The sequence below is a fragment of the Aedes albopictus genome, chromosome 2 (assembly GCF_035046485.1).
Source record: "Aedes albopictus strain Foshan chromosome 2, AalbF5, whole genome shotgun sequence".
Taxonomy (NCBI): domain Eukaryota; kingdom Metazoa; phylum Arthropoda; class Insecta; order Diptera; family Culicidae; genus Aedes; species Aedes albopictus.
In genome coordinates, this window is record NC_085137.1 from 164,746,920 (window position 1) to 164,771,086 (window position 24,167).

Consider the following 24,167-nt stretch of genomic DNA (forward strand, 5'->3'; position numbering starts at 1 on the left):
AATATTTTTGGAGGTTATTTTTTACAAGCGTTAATTGCTGAATTTTTTGGAATGCACTTCTTTTCGTTTTTGAGTTATAACCAATTTTGTTAAAATATGTCCAAATGTGCCATATAAGCCTTTTTAGAAAAAATCATAATTTAAGAACGAAGCATCGTAGAAACTAAGTTTTAAAAATGAAAATGAAAGCAATTTTTCTTAGGAATCAAAAAAAAAAGAAGTGGAAAAAGTTTTCCCCAAAATTTTCCACCGTTGTAAAAATTCATAAAGAAAAGCCGGAAAAACTATGTCCGAACTCGCGGAAAATTTTCGAAAAAATATTTTTGAGAAAGTAATTTCATAAGCTTTGATTGCTGAAATTTTTAGAATGCACTTTTTTTTTGTTCCTGAGTTATGGCCAATTTTGTGAAAAATGACCATTTAATACATATAGGCTTACATGGTCATTTTTCACAAAGTTGGTCATAACTCAGGAAAAAAAGTGCATTTCAAAAATTTCACCAATTAAACTTATAAAATAACCTTCTCAAAAATATTTTTTTGAAAATTTGCCACGAATTCGGGAATAGTTTTCCGGCTTTTCTTAATGAATTTTCTGAACGGTGGAACATTTTTTCACATAATATTTTTCTTGAATTCCCGAGAAAATTTGATTTCATTTTCATTTTGAAACTTAGTTTCTACGATGCTTCGTTCTTGAGTTATGATTTTTCAGAAAAAAAGGCTTATATGGCACATTTAGACATTTTTAAACAAAATTGGCTATAACTCAAAAACGAAAAAAGTGCATTTCAAAAATATCAGCAATTAAAGCTTATAAAATAACCTTTTCAAAAACATTTTTTTGAAAATGTTTCACGAGTTCAGGCATTGTTTTTTTGGCTTTTCTTTACGAATTTTCTCAACTGTGGAAAATTTTGTGGAAAACTTTGTCCAACTAAATTTTTTTTGAATTTCTGAGAAAATTTGCTTTAATTTTCTAAAAAAAAACTTTGTTTCTACGATGCTTCGTTCTTGAGTTATGATTTTTCAAAGTAAGGGGAAAACAATAAATTTCCGCCTGAGTTTTCCGGGAAAATAGGCGACCCTGATTTTTTCTCAATTTTTCTTTATTCATTAACCATGAGCCTTACCTGTGGAACAAGTTACATGAAAATTTGAGACCCTTCGGCCCAATTTGTACGATAATAAAAAATGCTCTTCTGTTCATTACATCAAAAGTTATATAATAGTAGTCCTATTGCTATATAGTAGTCCTATTGCTATATAGTAGTCCTATATTGCTACTCAATATTACCAAAGGATATATGAGAGTATCTGATGCTTGATGATTGATAAACAAGTACTAAGTTAAAGGATGCCATTTACACTTGGGGACGTTACCGTTGTACTGCAACTGTGGAAGTAGTGAACAGAACTCAATCAATTTAATACAAATCTTGATTCCAGTAATTCCATGTCGACTGCCAAAGTTTCAGCCAAATCGTTTCACTAGAAACCGAATATCACATCGTCAAACTTGGCCATTTTGTATGAAATAGAACCGGTGGTCTTATTGTTTTGTCCGACACTGTATCTCCTCTGGGATGTCTTTGGAAATATTTCTCCAGGGCTTTTTCAAAAGTTCTTCTAGAAATTGTACAATAAATAAATGCTGAAGAATTCTTTAAAGAATTTCCAAGTAATCCCTTGAAGATAGTTTAAGGAAATCCTTACAAAAAACACCTGGAGATGCCTTTGAAAACTCTGAGAAGAAATTCTTTGAAATTTTTGGGGGAATTTCTGGACAAAAATATCTGAAGAAACTATTAGAGAACTTTCAGAAGAATCTCTTGAGAATTTCTAGAGAAATTTCCAGATGAATACCCGACAAAATCTCTGAATAAATGAAGTGATACTTAACGGAACCTCCCGAAATATTATAGATTCATTGAAGAAATTCTTGAGGAAACCCGAGGTCCAATATTTCGAGAAATTCCTTGAGAAGCTCCTGAAGAGCTGCCAGGGCAAATTTCTGGGGGAATTCCTGAAAGTATCTCTGGAGGGTGCCCTTGAGAAGTTTTTAAAGAAATCCATAGATTAGGATGCATTTTGAAAGGATACTAAGAGGAATTTTCAGATGAATTTATACTAAAATCATTCTAAGAAAACTTACGAGAATCTTTCTGTAAACATTCCAGAAAATGTTTGATAAATCACAAAGGTATTTATGGTGTCCCTAGAGGTACTTGGAGAATTTTATAGAAATTTTAGGAAGAATTCTTGCTCATCTTATAAAAGAAATTCCGACAAGAAGGTCCTTTCCGCGATAACCACAGAAAAATTTCGTGAAATAAGTTTGCATGCAGGGGTTTTCCCGAAATAACTCTTAATTTGGCGCAATGGGGAATGCATTTCCTTGGGCCTTGGGGGCATACCAGTATAAGGGCGCTGAAACTTGGAAACCTGGAGTAAGCAGCTCTGATTTTACAGTGACAGCACTGCATAAACACTCTTTCCCCTTGAACGTTGGACGTAATTTTTGAATGACACCAAAGAAATACCAATTTTTTGTTAAATTTTGTTTCCTTCAAAAATTTGAGTTTTGTATCACAAGGATCAAACTACTCCCCAGTCAACCAGTGATCGTATAAGATGTTGTATAAGATGTTAAAGTGGAGGTGATATGCGTACATTTTACATGCGCCTAAATGGAGACATGCCCATATATGGCCTCCACTTTATCATCTTATGCAACATCTTATACGATTACTGGTTGTCTGGGTCAACGCAACTCCATTTTACGGTACATCACGTCACCGGCACGCGGCCAGCAAGTGCTACTTGAACCAACCGTGCAATTATCGCTGGCTGAAACAATGCCCCCGCCGACGGCCGCCCTGCGGCGGGGCTGAGAGTATTTGACCTGTCAATTGAAGCCCCCCGAAACAATGGAGACGCCAAGTGATTTACCGACAATTATTATTGTCGTATGTGGCACCGCACCACCGGTGTGGTGGCGGTGGTATCCGGCAGCTCTGATAAATTGACTTTTAACTGATCCCCATCAAAACAGACCGTCAAAATTAGCATACAGTCATTGAGCCGGGCGGCGGGACGACCGAAATGCAACAGTTAAAAATATTTCATATCGGTTTCTGTTGTTGGAACCATTTTCATCAGAGGGGGTGAAAATGGTGATGTGCGGTGCGATTTCGCCAATTTGACACAATTTGTGAGCCTCGGTCGATGAGAAATATTCGAGTCGAGAGCAAAATTAATACTACTTTTTGTCCTCTGTTTGACCTTGCGCCGTAGTAGCTGGCAGCGGTGCGTTTGTTGAGCAGCTGAGAGTCGCGTGTGGGAAATATCGATGGATTTTCCGACGCCGCCGGCCGGTTACACTGCACACTGTCACGTGAAGGAAGGGCAGCAGTATGGTGCAGATGAGCTGTATGGTGGTGGGTGTTGTGGTCAACGGTGCGGCGTGTTTCATTGTAGGTCGTGGAAGACGTCTGTGGTGGATGAGCGAAATTGAGGCGGTTCGTGCGAAATAAAATCATTTTGAGGGCGTATCGGATGCATCGTATTATTAGCAGTCGTGATTTGGCTACAGAGACGTGTCGAGTGATTTTTGTTTCAGGAATTATGATTATTAAAGAAAGTTATTATTATTAGGTTTATCCTGAGTTTTGGTGGCATCTTGGTAGTTACCAAACTAACCAAACAAACTTGGATTGAGTAATGACTCGGTGGTTTAAAGTTAAGTTATTGTTAAGAAAATTGTCAATGAATTCGTAAAGACGGAGCAGATTTACAAGGTATTGCAAAGCTACAAATCCATGCTAGAGATTTCTGCTGAAGTTGGCATTGTTAAAAACTTAATGTAATATTCTTCGAATAATCGAAAATCTCCCAAAAAAACTAACACCCAACTGACGTAAGTGAAGAATCCAACGTATGCATTTCGATCCTCATCCTCCCACAAGAATACGCTGAACGAAGCAACGGCTAACAAAACATTCATATACGTAGTAAATCACAGAAAACCCAAAATAGCCACATGCAAATTGCCACCCAGCCAGCGCAATGGGTCAACGAGCAGACCGGGCAGACAAGCCATTCTCATTCTTCATCGGTGACAGGTGATGTGTGCTTTTTTTTCTGTTTTGGCCCCCTCTCCGCCTTGTCTTGCCGAAAGTGAGAGTGACGGCTCATTTACACTTGGAGGCGCTAGTAGACCTGTCATTCATCGTATTGTCACGATTTCGGCTAATCGGTTCCAGGGCGAGATTATCTCCATAAGTTCTGCGCGCTTCTGATGTAGTGGTATCAGTTTAATGGAGACGCATGGTCTTTTTCGAATTTGGGCAACTAGTACACTGCAAACTTTTTTATTTCATCGGCAACACAAGAGGCAATAGCGTGGCGCTGCAATCGGTTAATTTCCCATAGGTAATAATTTAATCCACCAATTCAAATGTTTCAATTCACCACTGACTGTGGCAATATGGTGTTTGGCGGCGTTAGTGTTGTTATCGTGACTTGGTTTGCAACCTTACTCAAGTGAAGATTCAAATCCTTACACAACTTTCTGAATGAAATTTGTTCTAGCCTGGATGTCTGTTCTCAGTGTTAATAATGTGCATGAATTAAAAGACTTAAAGAGGGAAATTGATGCATGAATGAAGTTCGGACTTTAATGAGGGAATCGAGTTCGCTAGAACAGGTCTTGCTCCTGGACATTTGAGGTGGGTCTAAGATGGTTTCCAGAATGTTCCCAGAAAGCGCAAAAAATATGTTTCCAAGGGGCTTCAGGGGGAACCTTCTTAGGACGTTCTGTTAGGATTTGTTGGCGTTTTAATGCAATGTGATTACGGGGAATTCAGGGGCTTATTTCAATAGTGCTAAGAAAGTTCCAGGGACGTTTCAAGCGGCTTTAAGGGTAATTCAGGGGATCTCAGGAGCCTTTAAAGGGCGTTTCAAGGTATTTCAGAGTCATTTCAGTGAAATTTTCATACTGTTTCAGGAACATTTCAAGGGCATTCCTAGACGTTTTAGGGCCCTTGATAGCATTTCAGGGACGTTTCAAGGGGGGTGCAGATGTATTTCAGGGAGCCTATTGAAGGCGTACTAAGGGGTTTCAGAAGCATGTCAAATTGATTATGACGATTCAAAGGGTGTTTCAATGGGGTTACGGAGTTTTCAGAGGTGTTTCGAGGCATTGACAGGTCAGGGTTGTATTAGGGGGTTTCAAGAACACCTTTAAATCAAAGGATATTGCAGGGGCGCTTCAAAAGATATTGTGATAATGTCTCTGAAAATCATCTGAAACTTCCTGAAATGCCTCCAAGATCCTCCTGAAACCTGGACCCTGGACACTCGGACCCCATGTAACGCACCTGAGACGCTCCAAACCCCCGGAAAAACTCCAGGAATGCCTCCGAAACCCCTATAAGACCCACTCGGATCCCCACTCGGATGTTTACAGCACGTGAGACCCTCGGAAACTCCCGAAAACGCACCTGTAACGCCTCCAAAACCCGTCGAAAATCCTCTGAAACTCTTTGCAATGCTTTCGAAAACCCCCTCAGACCCCCTTGAGATCTCCTGATAGGGGAACTGGGGGTAAGACGCCCACGTAAAGGAAGAGTCCAGTTTTAACCACGAAACACTTTATAATACACATTTTTTTGGCACTAACATGAAGCACCAACATGTTTCCTTCCAAATGGAAGAAACCATAAACCAGTTTTATGCATAACTACTAAAAAATTTATATTTGAAAAAAAGTTTAATTTTCAGAATTTTAGTTTTAATGCGGGGTAAAACGCGCCACTAGCCACAGCTAACGCCAGGATGCCAAATTGTGAACATATACTTGCGCGCCTGGTTTATTGTAAACTGTTATTGTTCGTGAATGGTATACAGTCATTACATAATTATGGATCACCTGTAAATATGGGTCAATTCCATGTAAATGTCATAGTGAGCTGTTTTATTAATAATTACTACAAAATGACGCATGGCTGTGTGATTAGTAAACTTATTTATAGTGAAAAAAGTGCTGTTGTTTGGTTCCAACTTGTGTTCTACATAATTTGTGCCAGAATTTTGATCTAAATGGCTATTTTCATGTAAATAACTAGGGGTGGGCATTTTACCCCACAGATGCCTCAGAAGTTTGGACCCTTGTAAAAAAATGTAAGGGTCAATTTCGATACTTTTTCCGCTTGGTACACAAATAACACACTCCCAGCAAAACAGTTTGTGGGGATAGCGAGAAAAAAAATTCTTTTAAATGATGTAAAAAAGTGCAAACATTTGACAGGCTAAAATTACATCAAAAGTAACCAAAATGTTTTTTCTAAGTTTTTGTATTTTTTTTTAGTAAAAATATGTAAACTCAAATATGAAGAAGCATTTTTTATTCTTATTTTAGCGATTGCAATTGAAAAAAGTTCTGAAAATAACGTGGTTTGAATAAAACAAGGGTAGCGCAACTTGCCCCCTATGGGCGTTATGGCCGCAGTTCCCCTACCCCTGCTATTATTAAATTTTCCTATGCACAATATTGGTTCTGAGTAGGTTTCCCTCTTTTTATGCAGGTGCATAAATTAAAAGTGCATAAAAAGAGGTTTTAGTGTACACTGAAAGTAGCTTGGCGGTGACAACGGCGATAAAATTATTTGTAAATGATTGATAATAATTACACTACAAAAGCTTCTGGGTTGTTTTTGCTCCCTCACTATCAACTGGTTCGATAGTTGGAGACCGGTGTAATGCAAAACCCGTTTTCAAGTTTGGCATGGTGGTGTAACATTTAAGGATGCTTCCAAGGAGGTTTTCGGGATATTTCAGAGGGGTCTCAAGCCGGTTCAAGACAAAAGTGTGGTGTTTTGAGAAGATTTTGAAAGCCCTGCAAAACTCCTGTAATCCTCTGAAAGTTCCTGGAATTCCCACTGAAATCCCATAGAGCTCCCCTGAATCCCTCGAAATCCTCTCTCCTAAAACACTCAGGAAACCCTCTGACTACCCTTTGAAACCCTTGACGATCCCCAAGAACACCTCTGAAACATCACCAAAGCGCCCTAGAACGCCCCTGAAACCTATTGAATACCCCTAGAACACCCCTGAAATTTCGATGAAACCCCTGTAACGCTCCTGAAATTCCCTCCAAAAAAAACCCCTGAAATCCCCTGTAGTGCCTTTGATACCCTCGGGAACCACTTTGGCATCCATTCAAATCCCTGGAACACTTCTGGAACGACCCTGACACCCTTTTGAAACCCCTGTAACACTCCTGACCCCGTCTAAAACCTGGAGGGACCCCAGATACTCTCGGAAACTCCCTCCGATCCCAGGTACACCTCTGGACCAGCATCGTAACCTCTTCTAACGCCCATGAAACTACTGAAGCACTCCTGGCACGACATTCTTAAAACCTCTGTAACACCGATAAAATCTTCTGGGATACCTCTGAAAAGCCCCTGAAACTCCCTGGAACATTCCTGGAACGTCCATTACAATTTATGGACTTCCCTGATACTGGGACCTTCTGGAACTCTCCTGGAACACTCTTGGAACTGCTTTGAAATCTTTAACTCCCCCGCCGCTCTGAGTACAATTAAATTCCCTTAAGATAACATTGACCAAACGTAAACAGAATTTCCCAAAATGCACTCCACTTAAAAAAAAATGTTCATAGTTTAAGTTATGTCGATGTTGAATAATTGGATCATGGTTGTACAATGAATTAAGCAGAATTAGGCACGGTGGGTATTTCAAGCGATTCAGATCGCATTGAGATCACTAGCATCTGCCCAGCAACTCCTTTCCCTACCTCTGTGTGGCACCAGCTGGGCTGCTAGCAATCTTAGGGTGGATCGGATAGCCAACTCCGGTGGAAACGTTGGACATAGGCTCAGGCAAACCTGAGCGTCTGTTCTCCAGGAGGAGCAGCTCACAATAGCATCTGATCCCTATGTTAGAAGGCGGTTTATCGATGTTCGTGTGCCAGGGAAGGACTCTATGCTCAACTGTGCACTAAGATCCTCGGGAAACTAGGGGTCTTAAGAGCCAGCTGCAAAAGAAAAACATTGCAGTAACGGAAAATCAGCAACCGAATAATATAAAGCGAGACCAACGGACCCCAGCGAACATAAAGGACTTAGGATTGGAAACTCGGTACGTGGAACTGCCGGTCTCTCAACTTCATTGGAAGCACATGCACACTCTCCGATCTACTGAAGGACCACGGGTTTGATATCGTAGCGCTGCAGGAGGTGTGTTGAACAGGAACAATGGTGCGAACGTTTAGAGCATGGTTTCCCAAACTGTGGGTCGCGACCCCCCTGGGGATCACCGGCCTTTGTCCAGTTGGTCGCGAGGGACAGTCTAATATTTTACTGTAACAGACATCAAATGAGGAAATGTCTAAGGTACACCGGGGCAAGTTGAAACGGGTGGGGCAAGATGAAACAGTGGGTTAACATAATGTTTTCTAATGATGATAAACAGTTCAATCGCCATAACACATAGTTTTTGATTCAAACCATCTTTTAGCGAAGGCTAAATTTCCAAATTGTATTGGAATCTATTTTAAAACTTCGTGTTTCACCTTGCCCCACCCGTTTCAACTTGCCCCGGTGTACCTTATGGTGGGTCGTGAAAAGTATGTCTGCTGGTAAAAGGGAGTCACGCATTCGAAAGTTTGGGAACCTATGGTTTAGAGGTGATCATACCACCTACCAGAGTTGCTGTAACAAACGCGAGTACGACCGCTGCGCAAGCCACGAAGTCAAGATCATCATAGGAGGCGGCTTACGACTCATTGATGTCGCCGTCTTCAAAAACATACGTAGCAACTTTTTCCAACACAGCACCTGGAGATCATCAGAGTAGACGGAATCGCAAATCGTCCACGTTATGATTGTTGGATGGCACTTCTCCGACTTTATCGACGTCAGGATCTATCGCGGCGCTGACTTTGACTCTAACCACTATCTGGTGATGGTCAAACTGCGCCCAAAACTATCCGTGATTAATAACAATCGCCATGGTACAACCTAGAGCGACTAAAGCAATCGGATGTCGCCTCAGCATACGCGTAGAATCTCGAGGCAGTGTTGCCAGACGAGGGCGAGCTCGATGTGGCCTCTCTAGAGGACTGCTGGAGAACAGTAAAAGCAGCCATCAACGACGCTGCCGATAGCACCATCGGGTACGTGGTTATGAGTCGACGAAACGAATGGTTCAACGAGGAGTGCACGGGTGGTAATGCTGCAGCAAGGAACCCGGCAGAACGTGGAGCGTTACAAACAGAAACGGAAACGGCAAACCCGTCTTTTTCGTGCCGCGAGCCGAAATATGCAGGGATAAGGACGGAGGCCTCTTTACGGACGGACGTGAGGTGATCGAAAGGTTGAAGCAGCACTTCGACGAGCACCTCAATGGCGTGAGAGGAGACGTAGGCACGGGAGAACACGACACGGGCACGGGAGGGAACGACTACGTCAATGCAGCAGAGGACGTTAATGAGCCAATTACCACTCTGAGGTAAGTTAAGGATGCCATACACCCGCTCCAACACAGCAGCTGGAAAGGATGGTATTGCAGCTGAACTCTTCAAGATGGGCCCAAAAAAAGTTAGCCACCTGTCTGCACCTGTTGATAGTCAGGATCTGGGAAACCGAACAGCTACCGGAGGAGTGGAAGGAAGGGGTAATCTGCTCCTTTCACAAGAAAAGTGACCATTTGAAATGTGAGAACTTCAGAGCGATCACCATTTTGGATGCAGTCTACAAAGTGCTGTCCCAGATCATCTTCCGTCGTCTGTCAACTAATGAGTTCGTGAAAAGTTATTAAGCTGGCTTCATCGATGGTCGGTCGACAACGGACCAGATCTTCATCGTACGGCAAATCCTTCAGAAATGCCGTGAACACCAGGTTTCAAGGCAGCATACGCCAATATTGACCATACAGGGCTATGGAAAAACATGGACGAAAATGGCTTTCCTGGGAAGCTGACCCGACGATGGGCGTTGTGCAAAACTGCGTAAGGGTTTCAGGTGACCTACCAAGTTCATTCCAATCTCGTCGGGGACTGCAACAAGGTGATGAACTCTCTTGTCCACTCTTTAACATCGGAAGGTGTAATACGACGAGCCGGGCCTAATTGCTGGGGAAGGATTTTCAAGAAATCCCGTCAATTTGTGTGTTTTGTCGATATTATTCTATCGACGATTTTCTAGCTAGAACATTCCATATTCTGCTCTTTTCGTCAAATTTCCTCCGGTTTTGCTAAAAGAATTGCGAACCAATTTCGCAAGCCTCAACCGCACATTCTTGCGGAGTTCAACCGCGATCACCAATACGATGGGTGCCGGTCGAGTGGTTTTCTAAAATTATCCCATCACTCAGAACCACGGCAGCAGTGAGAGAAGATGAGAAATCCAAAAGCGGTCTAGTTAATTTATGCACGCACGTTGAACGGCTACTGGCTGGTGGCGGTGGCGTGTGATTAAATTTAGAATCGTTTGTTTTGTGCGCTATCACATCGTTGTTGATGCCTCTGACCGGCACTGACTGTCGGCGTCGTCGGAGCAGGAGGACATCCCAATGCCGGTGTTGGGTAAGGTGGATAAGGGGATTTTAAGCCGAAGCAGGCTATTGTGATGACACGATTCGTGACAAATGTCTAATTGCTGGTGAGTTTGCTGTTACGAGATGAATGAAAGCGAGAGCTGTTTGGTTTCATGGGAACAGTAGTGTAAGCTGGGGGAAACACATGCTTGGGAATTACATTTAAGTCACAGTATTGATATGGGTATCAACTTTGAAAGCATGATAAATAAGCATTTTTATATAGTTAAATTTGGTGAACGAACGCTTCTAACTCTAGTTTTGGCACGAAGCATCTATAATTCCCAATCGTGTTAAAAATTGTATAGTATAATTTAAATTGAATAAGCAATAATTAGAAGCTATTTTAGTTATCAACTTGAGTTTCAGACAAATTACCTCACTATATTTCGATTTTCCTTTATGTCAGACCCCCTCCCCCTCAGTAAATTTTGGTCGGAATTCAACATTTTAAAGGGGAGCACAAATAAAAAAAATCAAGCAATTTTTAAATTTTAAGTTGAAACTAGAGTCGCTCAAAAAATTTCTTAACAAATCCGATGAGTTTACTCGATTTTCCCTAATTATTTGGGATTTTTTTTTTCAATAAATACATTTATATCGTCTCCCTTTGACGAGTCAACGAGCACTGTGACAAAAAAAAGAAATGGGATTTGTTCCTGCTTTATTGACAAAAAATCGCTCCACTATTGATTGATGCTCTCAGATCAGAAATAACAAAAGGAAAGACACCTTATAATAGATTATAAGCTATTATCAAGTGTCTTTCATTTTGTTAATTCCTTCATAAGCTTATATACATATAAACTAATTTTTATATGGCAAAATTTTTGGCAAAATTTTCAAAAAATATTTTTTAATGAAAAAAGCAACTTAAAAATTCTTTACCAACGTTCATTTGAAATATGAGATGTTAGTGAGTTACAGTAAAAATTTAAGCTCAATCCGAGCTTTGGTTACGGAAAATGAGGTGTATGAAATGGGTAGCTTTGCTTTAAAAAATTGCTTTCTAATCGTCAGCCTAAAAAAATCGGAAAAACCGTTCCTCTGTATTTATCCTTCCCGTTTCAGGATTCTACACTAAAAATGATTATCAGCTTACCGAGTTCAAAAATGCTGTAGACAGGTGTAATTTTGATTTCATACGTATAAGTATCATTATCTATTTCAAATACTTCACTAAGGGGCGATTTCTTCACCCAGGCTTAAGCGTTACGCCAGGTTTAACTGTATGGGTAAGCCTGGCTTACCGGTTAAGCCGAGGTGAAGAAATCGGCCCTAAGACCAGCATAATTGTAAGAAATCTATTTGGGACATATATTATTTAAGAATTTTCAAAGTATTATTGTGGTACAGTCTTTATTTTTCAAAATTTTACCCACATTTTCTACTATAATTCATATTTAGAATTAAAGTATGTGGTGTCATATTTGCAAGAGTCCTCTATTATTAATTTCCACAATTTTTTACTTAAGCCATATTTCAGATTTTTTTAGTAGTTCAATAATAATGTTTCACCAGACAATTTTGAGATTCTATGGAGAATCCTCTCAAGAACCTGTGGAGAATCCTCTGTGTTCTAAGGAGAAACCTCACAGTATTTTGAGAAGAATTCTCTCAGGATTCTGAGAAGAATCCTTTCAGAATTATGTGGAGAATCCTCTCAGGATTATGTGGTATCAGTAGGTCGGATCCAGAGGCACGTTCTCCTCCATTTGGGAAATTTGTGCCATTAGAATATGCGGTGAATTTTCTCTGAATTCTGGGGAGAATCCTCTCATGATTGTTGGGAAAATCCTCTCAGGAATCTGACTGAATTCCTCTTGGGATTCTTAACATAATCCTCTCAGTATTCGGAAAAGAATCCTCTCAGGATTCGGGAGAAAATTATTTCAGGATTCTGAAGAAATTGTCTCGAGATTCTGTGAAAAATTCTCTCAGAATTCTATGGAGAATCCTCTCTGAATTGTGGAGAATGCTCACTGGATTCTTGGACTTGAGCTTGATTGACCGTCCGTGGATGCTACTCCAATATCGCCAGACCAGCTACACTCACACAAGGAACCAATGAGATATCTCCCAGGGACTAAGCAGGCATCTTCAGTGTGTGAGTGTTGGTGATCTTCTATTTTTAGGCGATAATGGCGTCTGCCACGTCTGGTTGCAGGTCAATATGGGGAAGAAGAAGGAATTGATTATTGCAATCATTTGTATCCACATCAGACCAAATATACCTCTACGTCTGCACAAATTCACGCAGCTGGTGGGATTTGGTTGGCCAAGGGCTCACACATTGGTGTGTGGATGCCAGGCGTAAGGTGATAGAATTGTGTGTTTTATGATTCCGAAGATGTGCGGCACAGTTCACATGATTGCATAACTCGTAGGTGTTACCTAACAGATACTGTTCAGTGAAAGTTGGATGCAAGTGAAACGGATTTTTTTTCTTTTTTTCAATCCGTTTCTTGCACTAGCGATGGCTATGAAGGAACATATGAATTGTACACGAGTTGTTTATTTAGAAAGGAAGGAGAAAGTACATAGAAAGATACAAAGTAGGAGAAAAGGGACGGGCCAGGGATTGAACTCAGGACCTTCTGCATACGAATTAGAAGCGGTAGTTACTAGACCACCAAGCCCGTCTGTGTAGAATGCTCTCTGGATTCTGTGAAGAATCATCTCAGGAATCTGAAAATAATCCTCTCAGGATTCTGAGGATAATCCTCTCATGAATCTGCAGATAATCCTCTGAGGATTATGTGGAGAATCCTCTCAGGTTTCTGAGAGGAATCTTCTCAGGATTCTGAGTATAATTCACTCAGCATTCCGAGGAAAGTCCTCTCCTTGGATTTTGATGAGAAAACTCTCTCTTCTGAGGAGAATCCTCTTAGGATTCAAAGGAGAAATATTTCAGGATTCTGAGAGAAATCCGTTCAGCATTCTGAGGAGAATTCTCCTTGGATTTTGAGTAAAATCTTCCAGGGATTTTGAGAATTCTCAGCATTGTGCGGAAAATGCTTTCGCGATTCTGTTGAAAATTCTATTGGGATTTTGAAGAAAATCTTTTCTGGATTCTAGGGAAAAATCCTCTCATTTTACCAAGAAAAATCTTCTCAGGATTTTGAGGAGAATCAACTCAACATTCCGAGAAGAATCTTCCTTGAATTTTGATGAGAATCCTCTTAGGATTCTGAGTAGAATCTTCTCAGGATTGTGAGGATTATAAGCAGAGTCCTCCCAGGTTTCTGTGGATATTCTTCTCATGATTCTGAGAAGAATTTATTTTATCTGCATTCCGAGGAGAATCCTGTCAGATTTCTGAGAAAGGATTCGGTGGAGAATCCTCTCAGGATTCTGAGGAGAATCATCTCAGAATTCTTAGGAGAATCCTCTCAGAATTCTTAGAAGAATACTCTCAGGACTCAGGACTCCACTCCACTCTGGAACCACTCTTACGATCATGAAAAGGATCCTTTCAGGATTCTGAGAGGAATCCTCTTAGGCAGGCTTGGAAAGCGTCAATGACAGCACGAGTCGTCACGTGATTTTTACAGAAGTGCCTCTCTCAATGTCATCGAATCGGGAGACGATGACTAAGAGAGTCTAACAATATTCGCTCATTTTTCGGTCATGACGAAGCGTGATATGATTGTAAACAATACATCGATGCATTTTGTTATTGTTTGATTTCTTTAAATCATTAATATATGTCCTCTCGATCGATTAAATACAACGACTAGCCTAAAAATTTCAATGTCAAAACAATTTGGAAGTTTTCGTTATGATGCTTGATTATTGCGAAATAACATGGCGAAGTGCGCGAGTGCTCGCTTCCTTTTATGACGATGAAAGGCCTACTTGTCCATCGTCATGGGATGATCTCGACCAATAGCAGCACTGCTCTTAGGATTCTGAGGGAAATTCACTCAGGCAGGGTTGTTACGAGAAGCGTGGAAAAAAATCCGCGCCAAATCCGCGCGAGCAAAATTTGAATCCGCGCCAAATCCGCGCGATTGTGAAATTAAATTTGCGCCAAATCCGCGAGAGTGTGGAAGTAAAGTTTCATTTTTCTACATTACGTATATATTGAACATAAAATTTGAACAATCTACAATAGTGTATAAAGGAAAGGCACTTTCAACTGGAATGGATTAATTGAGTGCCGGTGGGAGTTGAACTGTTGATTCGTAAATTAACGCAGTTCATCTTAAATGTTCTAAGCTTTCTGCAAATTGAAGACGTTTTGTCACAACTCTATTTCATGTTTTTTTCAGCAATATTCCTTCAGTAATTTTTAGATAAATCGCTGTAGCAATCTACAGAGCGTTCTTAAAGATATCTGCCAGAGTCCGACATTCAGGAGAATATACCAAAAGATTTGTGAAGAAATTTCTAGCAAAGAAAATATTGGAAAAAATTAAAAAAATAATCATGGAGCTATCCCTTAAAAATCCTTGAAAAAACCTGAATGAAACGGAAAGAATTTCTGAAGTTTTTATTAACAGTACCTAATGCAAACATTTTCGAGTAATTCTTAAAATTATGAGCATGAATTTGAGTAGGATATTGTGAAGGTAATTCTAAGAAATTTGAAAAAATAGCAATGTCTGGAGAATCCCAGTGAGACATTATAGAAAGAGACTTAAACTCTAGATAAGTATTATCCAGGAAGAATACGTTAGGGCTCGTCTACGAATTATTGCAGACTGTTAGGAAGCGGAGGTGGCCTGGTCAAAGTCTACGCTTCATACTAATTTCGAAAGTTTTGTATGGACAAAGTCTATGAGGGTGGTTCTGAAATGGTCAAAAATAAGACTACGTAGTTTATGGACAGCGTCTTGAGAAAATACTGAAGAAATTTCAAAGGAACACATGGGGAGATGCTTGTACAAACAGAAAATACCTTCCTCCGCAGTTAACATACTAAAAAATCCCTACTGCAATCATTGGAGGAAATTCTGGGAAAATTCCTGAAAGACATTTTTTAAAGACTTTCTTGCTGGTTTAAAATTCCTTTTTTCTAAAACTTTTCCAGGTACTTGTCCAGTTATTTATCCATGAATTCCTTTAAAGATTCCCCAGGGGTTTTCTCCAAAGTTTTCACTATTAATTCTCATAGGTTTTTTTTTAATTTTTATAAATGTGTATTTTAACTTAAATGCTAATTCTACACTCGAATTCTCATAGGGATTTATATGTTTTTTTTTATAAATTTCCTTCATGGTGCCACGACAGTTGTTCTAAAATGATCGAAGGATTTCTACTACAAATAGCGTTATAACTATGCGGTGTACCACTCTGAAAATTTCAACGATAAATCTATTGTTACGGGAGCTCTTCTAGTGGCTTCTGATGGATGGATTACTCCAGCCATGGATTCCTGAGAAATATTTGTAATGAAATTCCTAGAATCATTTTTCAAAAGATCAATCAATCCATGCGCGTAGGGAATTTGTCCCCTCTGTTCCAATGCCGTGCGCGCTTGTTATACACTACAGCCAGCGTGCACGACTTTGGAACTAAAAAGTCTTACAGTTGTGTCAGAAACTCTTTCGAGAAAAATCTTCTTTCGATATTTTTAAAGGATTTTTTTACAGAAAAAAATCAGCCATTGCGAAACAAATCACTCGAGATTTTTATAGATAAAGCTGAATCTTTAACCCTAAAAAAATCATTCAAAAAGATCAACAAGAAAAGAACAATATCAGAAAAGATCTATAGAGGAATTCCGTGGATACACCATGAAGAAGACCTGACTACTTGGATTTTGTTATAGAATTTCTAGAAAGTATTCGGAGTAGAGCTCGAAGTTTAGTTTATTCCTCTAAATCCAATAGATAATATGTTGTGTCGGATGATCATTTTTAAAGGTGAATCATTTCAGGTTGTTATAACTAATTATGCAAAATGAAGATAATTGCTACGACAATAAACTACATAGATGTAATGTAATTAACCTAGTTTAGTTCAGACTTCAGAGCTTTCTAGATCATTTTCGTATTGAATTATTTGTGAAACATACTGTCCAAAGGCTCTAGGATTCATACCAACGGGAATAAAAGTTTTTTTAAGCACTAAAAGGGCTTAACTATCAGTATTTGCATATACAAGATTCACAGAATAATGTTCGTCGAAGGGATTCGTCAAGCGCTGGTTGATAGATCAAAAGAAGGCAATCTCACACAAAAAATATGATACAAATCAGAGTAAAATCATGTATAAAATTTGCATGACGGAACAGCAAAACCAATTCCGCGCCAAATCCGCGCGAGGGCCGAATTCCAGGGGCAAATCCGCGCCAAATCCGCGAAAATCGCGAAATCCGCGAAATTCGCGAAATCCGCGCTGTTGTAACAACCCTGCTCAGGATCAAGGAGAATCGTCTCAGGATTCTGAGGACGATCTACTCTGGATTCTGTTGAGAACTGACTCAAAATTGAGTGAGGAAACCTTTCAGGATTCTATGGGGAATTCTCCCAGGATTCTGTAAAGAACCGTTCAAGGATCCTCGCAGGATACTATGGAGAAACTATTACGAAAAAATAACGAAGCACTACAAATGCACATAAAAAATATAACATATTATAGCGGAACCTTACAAATGCGTAATAAATTAGGACATTACATAAGGACATATACAACACAGAACATATATTTTGCCCTGTTACCCTATTCATTGGATAACAATTTCCGATGACAGGATGACGAGGTTTCACTAATGTTGTTGGTCCATCAGTCAATCCAGTATGTAATCGTATTTTCTCTGGCAGGTTGCCTTTTGTTCGCAGCATTAGTTGCTTCCATAGCTTGAGTTTGGTCCGGGAATTTCTAATCCTACGGGGGCATCCCGATTCGGGTTTCATCACTAGAGTTCTATAGCTTGAAATCTGTGCTAGGGAAAGGTTTACATCTCTAGTACTTAATCACGGCCCGAAATGGCCTAAATGTTGGCAATCGAAATAGGATTGCGGGCCTCTATTCTGCCGGAGCCCTATAAATGTGCATTAATGCTAGGGGAATATTTAGTTAAAATAGCACATTTAACACAAAAATAAAACTTGTAATAAAACTTCTCAGGATTCTGAGGAGAATTTCATCAGCATTCCGAGGAGAATCCTCCCAGGATTCTGAGGAAGATCGTCTCAGGATTCTGAGAAGAATCCTCTCAGGATTCTGTGGAGAATACTGTCAGGATTTTATTGAGAACAAGGTTGAAATTCATCTCATGATTCGGACGAAAATTCTCTCATAAATCTGAGGAGAATTTTCTCAGGATTCTGAGGAGAATCCTTTCAGAAGTAGTTTCTACCGAAGCTGAGGGAGTCGACGTGAAAGAATGAAAGAATGATTGGTACCAAACCTATAAAATTTGAATAAATGGGCAACTCATAATTGAAATTTTAGGTGACTCATGTAAGAATTGTGATCTAAAGAGGTTAAGAGATCTTTCGTTATTTCTTTTAAAATACGATCAGGATAAAACTTTGTTTTGTGGCTTCTCAGTCTTGACAAAATCAAAACACTGTTATTTTATTTTGTCCGACGTTTCGGTCTCTTTGGGACCTTCTTCAGGGACTCAATAGTTACAGTGTTCTCATCCAGTGTGGTTTGGCAGAACCTGTAACTGTCGCATGGATCGAGTTTTCCCACACAATCTCAGCCAAATTGAATAAATGAAATACCCAAGAAAAACCCAAGAAAAGACCATTTTATTATTTATTGAGCTATTCAACAAGCCTTCAACTAATTTCATGTTTGAAAATTTTTGTTTTTTTTTTTAAGAATTCGTAAACTAATCAAAAAGTTAATGATGATTAACCTGGGCTTGTTAGGGGAAAATCTGAAAGTAAAAAGAAAATCGAGTTAAGTACTGTTCCTAATTTGCATCCTTTGGCAGATACGTATTTCGACCGCAACTGTAAGGTCGTCTTCAGTGTCTTGTACTTGACTTGACTCGAATCGAGTCAAGTACAAGACACTGAAGGCGACCTTACAGTTGAGGTCGAAATACGTATCTGTCAAAGGATGCGAAATCTTAGTGAAATTCAAAGGAACAGTACTTAACTCGATTTTCTTTTTACTTAAAAAGTTAGTTACTCCAAAACTTTGGAGATGAACCAGCCTCGAACTGAAAACCTCTCTAATCCAAGCGAATTTCAGGAAAAATCCTGTCCGTAATCCTAGAACATTCACTACTGAGTGAGTATCCCTGAATGAGAGAGTCTTGCAGTGCTTTTCACTTTGGCTAGTAACATGGGCCCTTGAACATAAATGATTTTGAATTCTTTAAAATCATGTGCATGCATGAACATCACCTATCCAAAATTTGTTTTGAACATCAGCCAAACATCAGAATTTAATATCTCCAATACAGAGTCCCTACTTAATTTTGAGACCCACTGTATTTCTCAAGACAGAAGAAGCTTAAACTTTATAAACGATACACAAGAATTTAATTTTATTTTCAAATCAGCGTGCATTAACATAAGCATTTTTCGTGCAACTCGAAATGGATTGCACGATACACATTCCTTCCGAATGAAATTCCAAATCAAAGAAAAAAAAGTAGAGCAATTTTCTTCTTTCGTACGCCACGGCACTTGAGTTTCCACCAACCTCTAATCTTCTTCATCTTTCCACAATTCACATCTTTACCGTCAATCCCCTTCCCAACGTCGAATGACCTTTACCAGCAAGTTGAATGTTATACCAACTTCACAACAACACGTCCTTCACATCTACCGAAATACACACCAAAAGTGGCCAAAAGTAACCAGACCAAACATCTCCCATCTTCATCCATTCAACCTTGAGAGACCTATCCTGCCCAGCATCCACGACTAGGTGCCATATGGAAATTAACTTGCCAAAGCAAAAAGCACATCCCAGACGGTTTTCTCAGGACGCGTTGACCTTTAACGTATTTCAGTCTTTCGTCACCAGCACACAGACACTTACATCCCAGGACATTTCCCTTCGGAGGCACTGCGTGGTCTCCCATTGTGGTTGCGTATCCTTCCTTCCTGTCTTGCTGTTAAGATCTGCTAAGATGGTAATCCTCGGTTCGAACACGTTCAATCTGTCAGCACCAAATTGCCCAATAAATCCTTCACACTTTCATATCACTTTCACTCGAAAATCTCGACTCACTAGGCGGCTTCTTCCAACAGCCAACAGCCAACGACCGCGGTCAAAATTCACAAGGAGAAAATCTTCTTTCCACGCCGGTTCTTCTTCTATACGCGCGTCGTTCTTTGACTACACACCACACCTCAGCAGGGAGGAAAAGGTTCGATTGAGAGGGAACAGACAGAACAGCCAACGCCACGCGGTGTAAAACGCTTCGTCGCACAGTTTTACCTACGTCCGACTGCCGACGCGGTTCGTGAGAGAATGGATGATCGGTTGCCGTGGAAAATGCGCGTCTGTCTCCACTGAGCTTACGATGGTACGGACGGGGGTGCCCTGCGAGCTAGTAAGTATTGAGCATAGGTCGTCGGCGGCATGCGTTGCGATTGCGGGAGTGTTATGCTGTTGAGTGGGTTGATGGTTGGATGGGTGTGCGTGTTCACAACCAACGGCGGGAACGAAAACTGTGTGTGATATACAGAGCATAAAACGTGGGTCGGAGGAGAGCACTAGGACAACAACAAGCTCTGCATACCGTTTCTCAATGAAGTTCAGTGTGGTAGTGATTGGGTAGGGTGGTCCTAAAACCTTAACATTTTTTTTCTATATGTACACATCTGTCAAAATAAACCATTCGAAGGCAGAGATGGAAAGTGATGAAGATTGCAGCTGAATAGACACAAACCAAAACAAACAAACATAGCGGCGAAATCACCAACTAATTGTAGAATCACCAGATTGCTCTTGACTTCCTGAAGAACTTTGCCGAAGACGGCACTTTTCTATCTGCTCTGGATCTCGAGATATCGAAGTTTGAAATTTTAGTTGACAACTAGCGCCACCTAGCGGCGAAATCACAAACTAATTGTTGATTCACCAGATTGTTTTTGTCCTACTGAACAACTTTGCCGAAGATAGCATTGTTCCAAATAAAGTAGATCTTGAGATATCGCATGTGATAATTTATGAGTGCTTCTACTGGCGAGTGTACATAGCAACCACTTTTACATAGCGCCTCTATCGACCAAATTGCCAACTAATTGGATGATAGTTGGCATTGTGTGGTAGATCTAGTCTAGTATTGCAACTTTGCCAAAGAAAGTATGGTTATTATTATTATTATTAGTATTATTATTATTATTATTATTTATTTATTTACGACACTTAACCATAGTAGGCATTCGTGTCGGGAGAAAGTATGGAGCTATCTTGTAATACGCCTGAGATATTCGCTCCAGTGGCGTAGCCAGAAATTGTCTCTGGGAGGGGTTTTCAACGGTCAATGATACCTTTTTTGATTTGCCACTTACATTTTGTAAACAGTAATTAGGCGAAATCCCATAAGCTCTGTGATTCCCACAACACGGACTGCCGTGTAATGGGAATCCGTGTAATAGGTGACCGTGTAGACAGAAGCCGTGTAGTAGGAGTCTAGACTGTACTCGTGAAAACCAGGGGCCCGAGAATACTCGCACTTCTTTATTCGTGAGTAAACGAAGCTGGCAAGCACTCGCATGTGATTCGCGAAGCTTCGTGAGTTTTTTGCATTTTGATGAAAAACGCATTTTAACGACTGGCAGTGCTGCTCTTCTAGAACAATGAAGCATAAAACATTAATTTATGTTGGATAATCACTGGATTTGCTGTTATAACCACAATAAAAATGCACTTCCCGCACCTCCACTAGTTCTTCACGAATAAAAACTCATAAGTGTTTCTGTTTTTGTTTTGCTTCTTACTCACGAAGCAGGCGGGTGCGAATAAACTCACACACTGTTTACTCTCGGAATCGTGAGTAAGCCTTGTGTTGGCTTTACACTCGCGAATTGCTTCATGATGAGAGTAATTCCATCACTGTTAGAAGGGGTGGCAGGTGATAATATCTAGGACCTTGATGAGCGGGAAGGAAAATCAACGTTGACGACAACCTTACATTTTGTGCGATTTTACCCAGGTAACCAATATGCAATAACCAATAAGTTAAAACTGCATTTTTTTCAGCATTATATGCGCCTTTACTGCAGGTAATTAAATTCTAATCTGCCCTATATACGCCATAAGTGCTAATGGTCCATTTTACGAGACGATTTTATGAATGAAAATTGTCCCTTCGTAAAATGGCTCATTAAATGCAGGCTTTGGACTAATATACGGCTGATTAAATGCTTATTCGTCATATCCTCCAAATTGTCCAAAATAAAAACAAAAAAATAATCCCCTGTTCATTTCAGTCGCTTCATATCCTGCTCATTCTCTTTTCATATTTCTCTCACTCTCCACTCTGCAACTTTTGAGGCTGTTGTTTTTTGCTGATCCCGCTGAAATTGGGATTCGATCTGCTCTGGTTGATGATGGTGCTGAACCGCGCTACAGGATAAACTGAAAATGATCAGATAATGTGCAATGATTTTTTTTATCTATTTAAGGCTTGAGTACCACGCCGGACAACAGACACGAGACACGATGGCATAAGAAACCAATAAATAATTATGGAATTTATTTAGAAAAACGTCTGTTAACCCAATGTTTTGCTTCGTTGCCAGCAATAAGTGATAGGACATCTGAATAATAATGGCCATGGCATATAAATTAAAAAAAATAATTGTGTAGCAATTATAGCATCACTCATCTGTCTTGGTAGTGGTGTAACAATAAGGCAGCAGTTTGTGATGTTCGTTAACCAAAGCACATCGTGCATTTGAAATGCTACACAACGGCTGTCAGATTTTAAACGGCATTTATAATGCTAATATAGGGCAACTTAGCAGTCGAACTGCTATGATACAACTGGGCATTTTTTTTTTATTATCGTACAAATTGGTACCAAGGTTCTCAGAATTTAATGAATTTTTTTTCAAAGGTAGGGTTTACATATATATGAACAAAAACAAAGTTTTTGACATTTTCCGGAAAACTCCAGTGGAAACCAAAAATTTTCCACAGACACCACCTATTTTGAAAAATCATAACTCAAGAACGAAGCATCTTAGAAACGAAGTCTTTTAATGAAATCATGAGCAATTTTTCTCAGCTATAAAAAAAAAACGACGTTAAAATGTGGTCTGCGAATTTTAAATAAAATGTTACAGCAAAGTTGTTTTTAAAAGATTAAATCTGTTATAACTGAATCAAAAAATATGATTTGGGAATTCAACCATTGTCAAAACCAGGGCGACCGTCTCATGGACCAGATCTACAAGACTAAGTTGTTGGTTTTTATCTCAGGGATGACATCAGTCGGCCATTTCCTGGTTTGAAAGATACAATATCCATTAAGTTACCCAACGGTACTCGCCAAAATTTTCAAAAACGACTTTTGCTTGCTCCTTTGGATGCTTTGTATAAACATTATTTAGAATCTCATGCGTGCGAAAACGAATCTGTTTTATTTACATCTTTCTGGAAGCTCAAACCAAAACAGTGCGTTTATACAAAGGATTCTTCGGCAATAAATGTATGTGTTTGCATGATACATGAAAACATGAAATTCATTTTTCGAATGAGTTTAATCAGTTTCGTACCTTTAAATTCCGCCCTATGTTGCTTATCCTTTGACAGATACGCGTATTTCGACTACCACTTGTAATCTTCCTCAGTGTCAGTTATTATGGATAACTGGCACTGAGGAAGATTACAAGTGGTAGTCGGTATACGCGTATCTGTCAAAGGATAAGCAATATAGGGCGGAATTAAAAGGTACGAAACTGCACAGATAAAAATAATGAGATTTACACGTCATGTAAACTTCATTTTAGTCATGTAAACTTAATGTTATGATGGTTACATGATATATCATGTAAATTTGTGTTTTATGTCATGTAAACACTCAGAGTCATGCTGATTTACATGACATATAATGGAAGTTTGCATGATACTTTATGAACTTTACATGATATGATATCTCATGTAAACTTCTATGATATCCCACGCTCCAATTATGTGCATCATTTGTCATAGAATTTTACACTTTTTTTTTTCGATGTGTGATTACACTCATTCGCAGAGGGTATTCTGCTTAGAGGGTTCGAAAAGTCGGTACAAGATGAAATTCATGTTTGAGGGATTGAGAAAAACTAATTGCTTTGAAGAGTACAACACAGAAAAAAAACTTAGCGACTATTTGATAAATCAACTTGTATGTGAAAATAGTATAGATGTTTATTACTTAAGATCTTGCAAAGTATGTAAATCAAACAAACTGTTAGATTTTGTTGCTAAAAATTTGGACAAAAATAACATTGATGAAGTAAAATATTGGTTTTGGATTATTTCACCTCGTTGTGAAATTATTAACAAAGAAGAAAATGGTAATGATTTCTTGGAAAGCTTGCAGGAACACACAGAGAAGTTTCTTGTTCATCAATTTAAAGTAGATAAACAGCTTAAGTATATAAGAATTAAAAAGGATTCACTTA

At 39.4% G+C, this 24,167-nt stretch overlaps 1 protein-coding gene across 1 annotated transcript in view; it reads right to left on the reverse strand.

Annotated features, from left to right (window-relative positions):
- The window catches only part of LOC109407009 (sialin), a 75,324-nt gene extending 55,244 nt beyond the window's left edge, over positions 1–20,080 (reverse strand). Inside the window, exon 1 of the mRNA XM_062850677.1 lies at positions 19,582–20,080. Within this exon, the coding sequence (XP_062706661.1) occupies positions 19,582–19,624 (43 nt within the window). The 5' untranslated portion in view covers positions 19,625–20,080. The remainder of the gene's footprint in view (positions 1–19,581) is intronic.
- Positions 20,081–24,167: the final 4,087 nt, after the last annotated feature.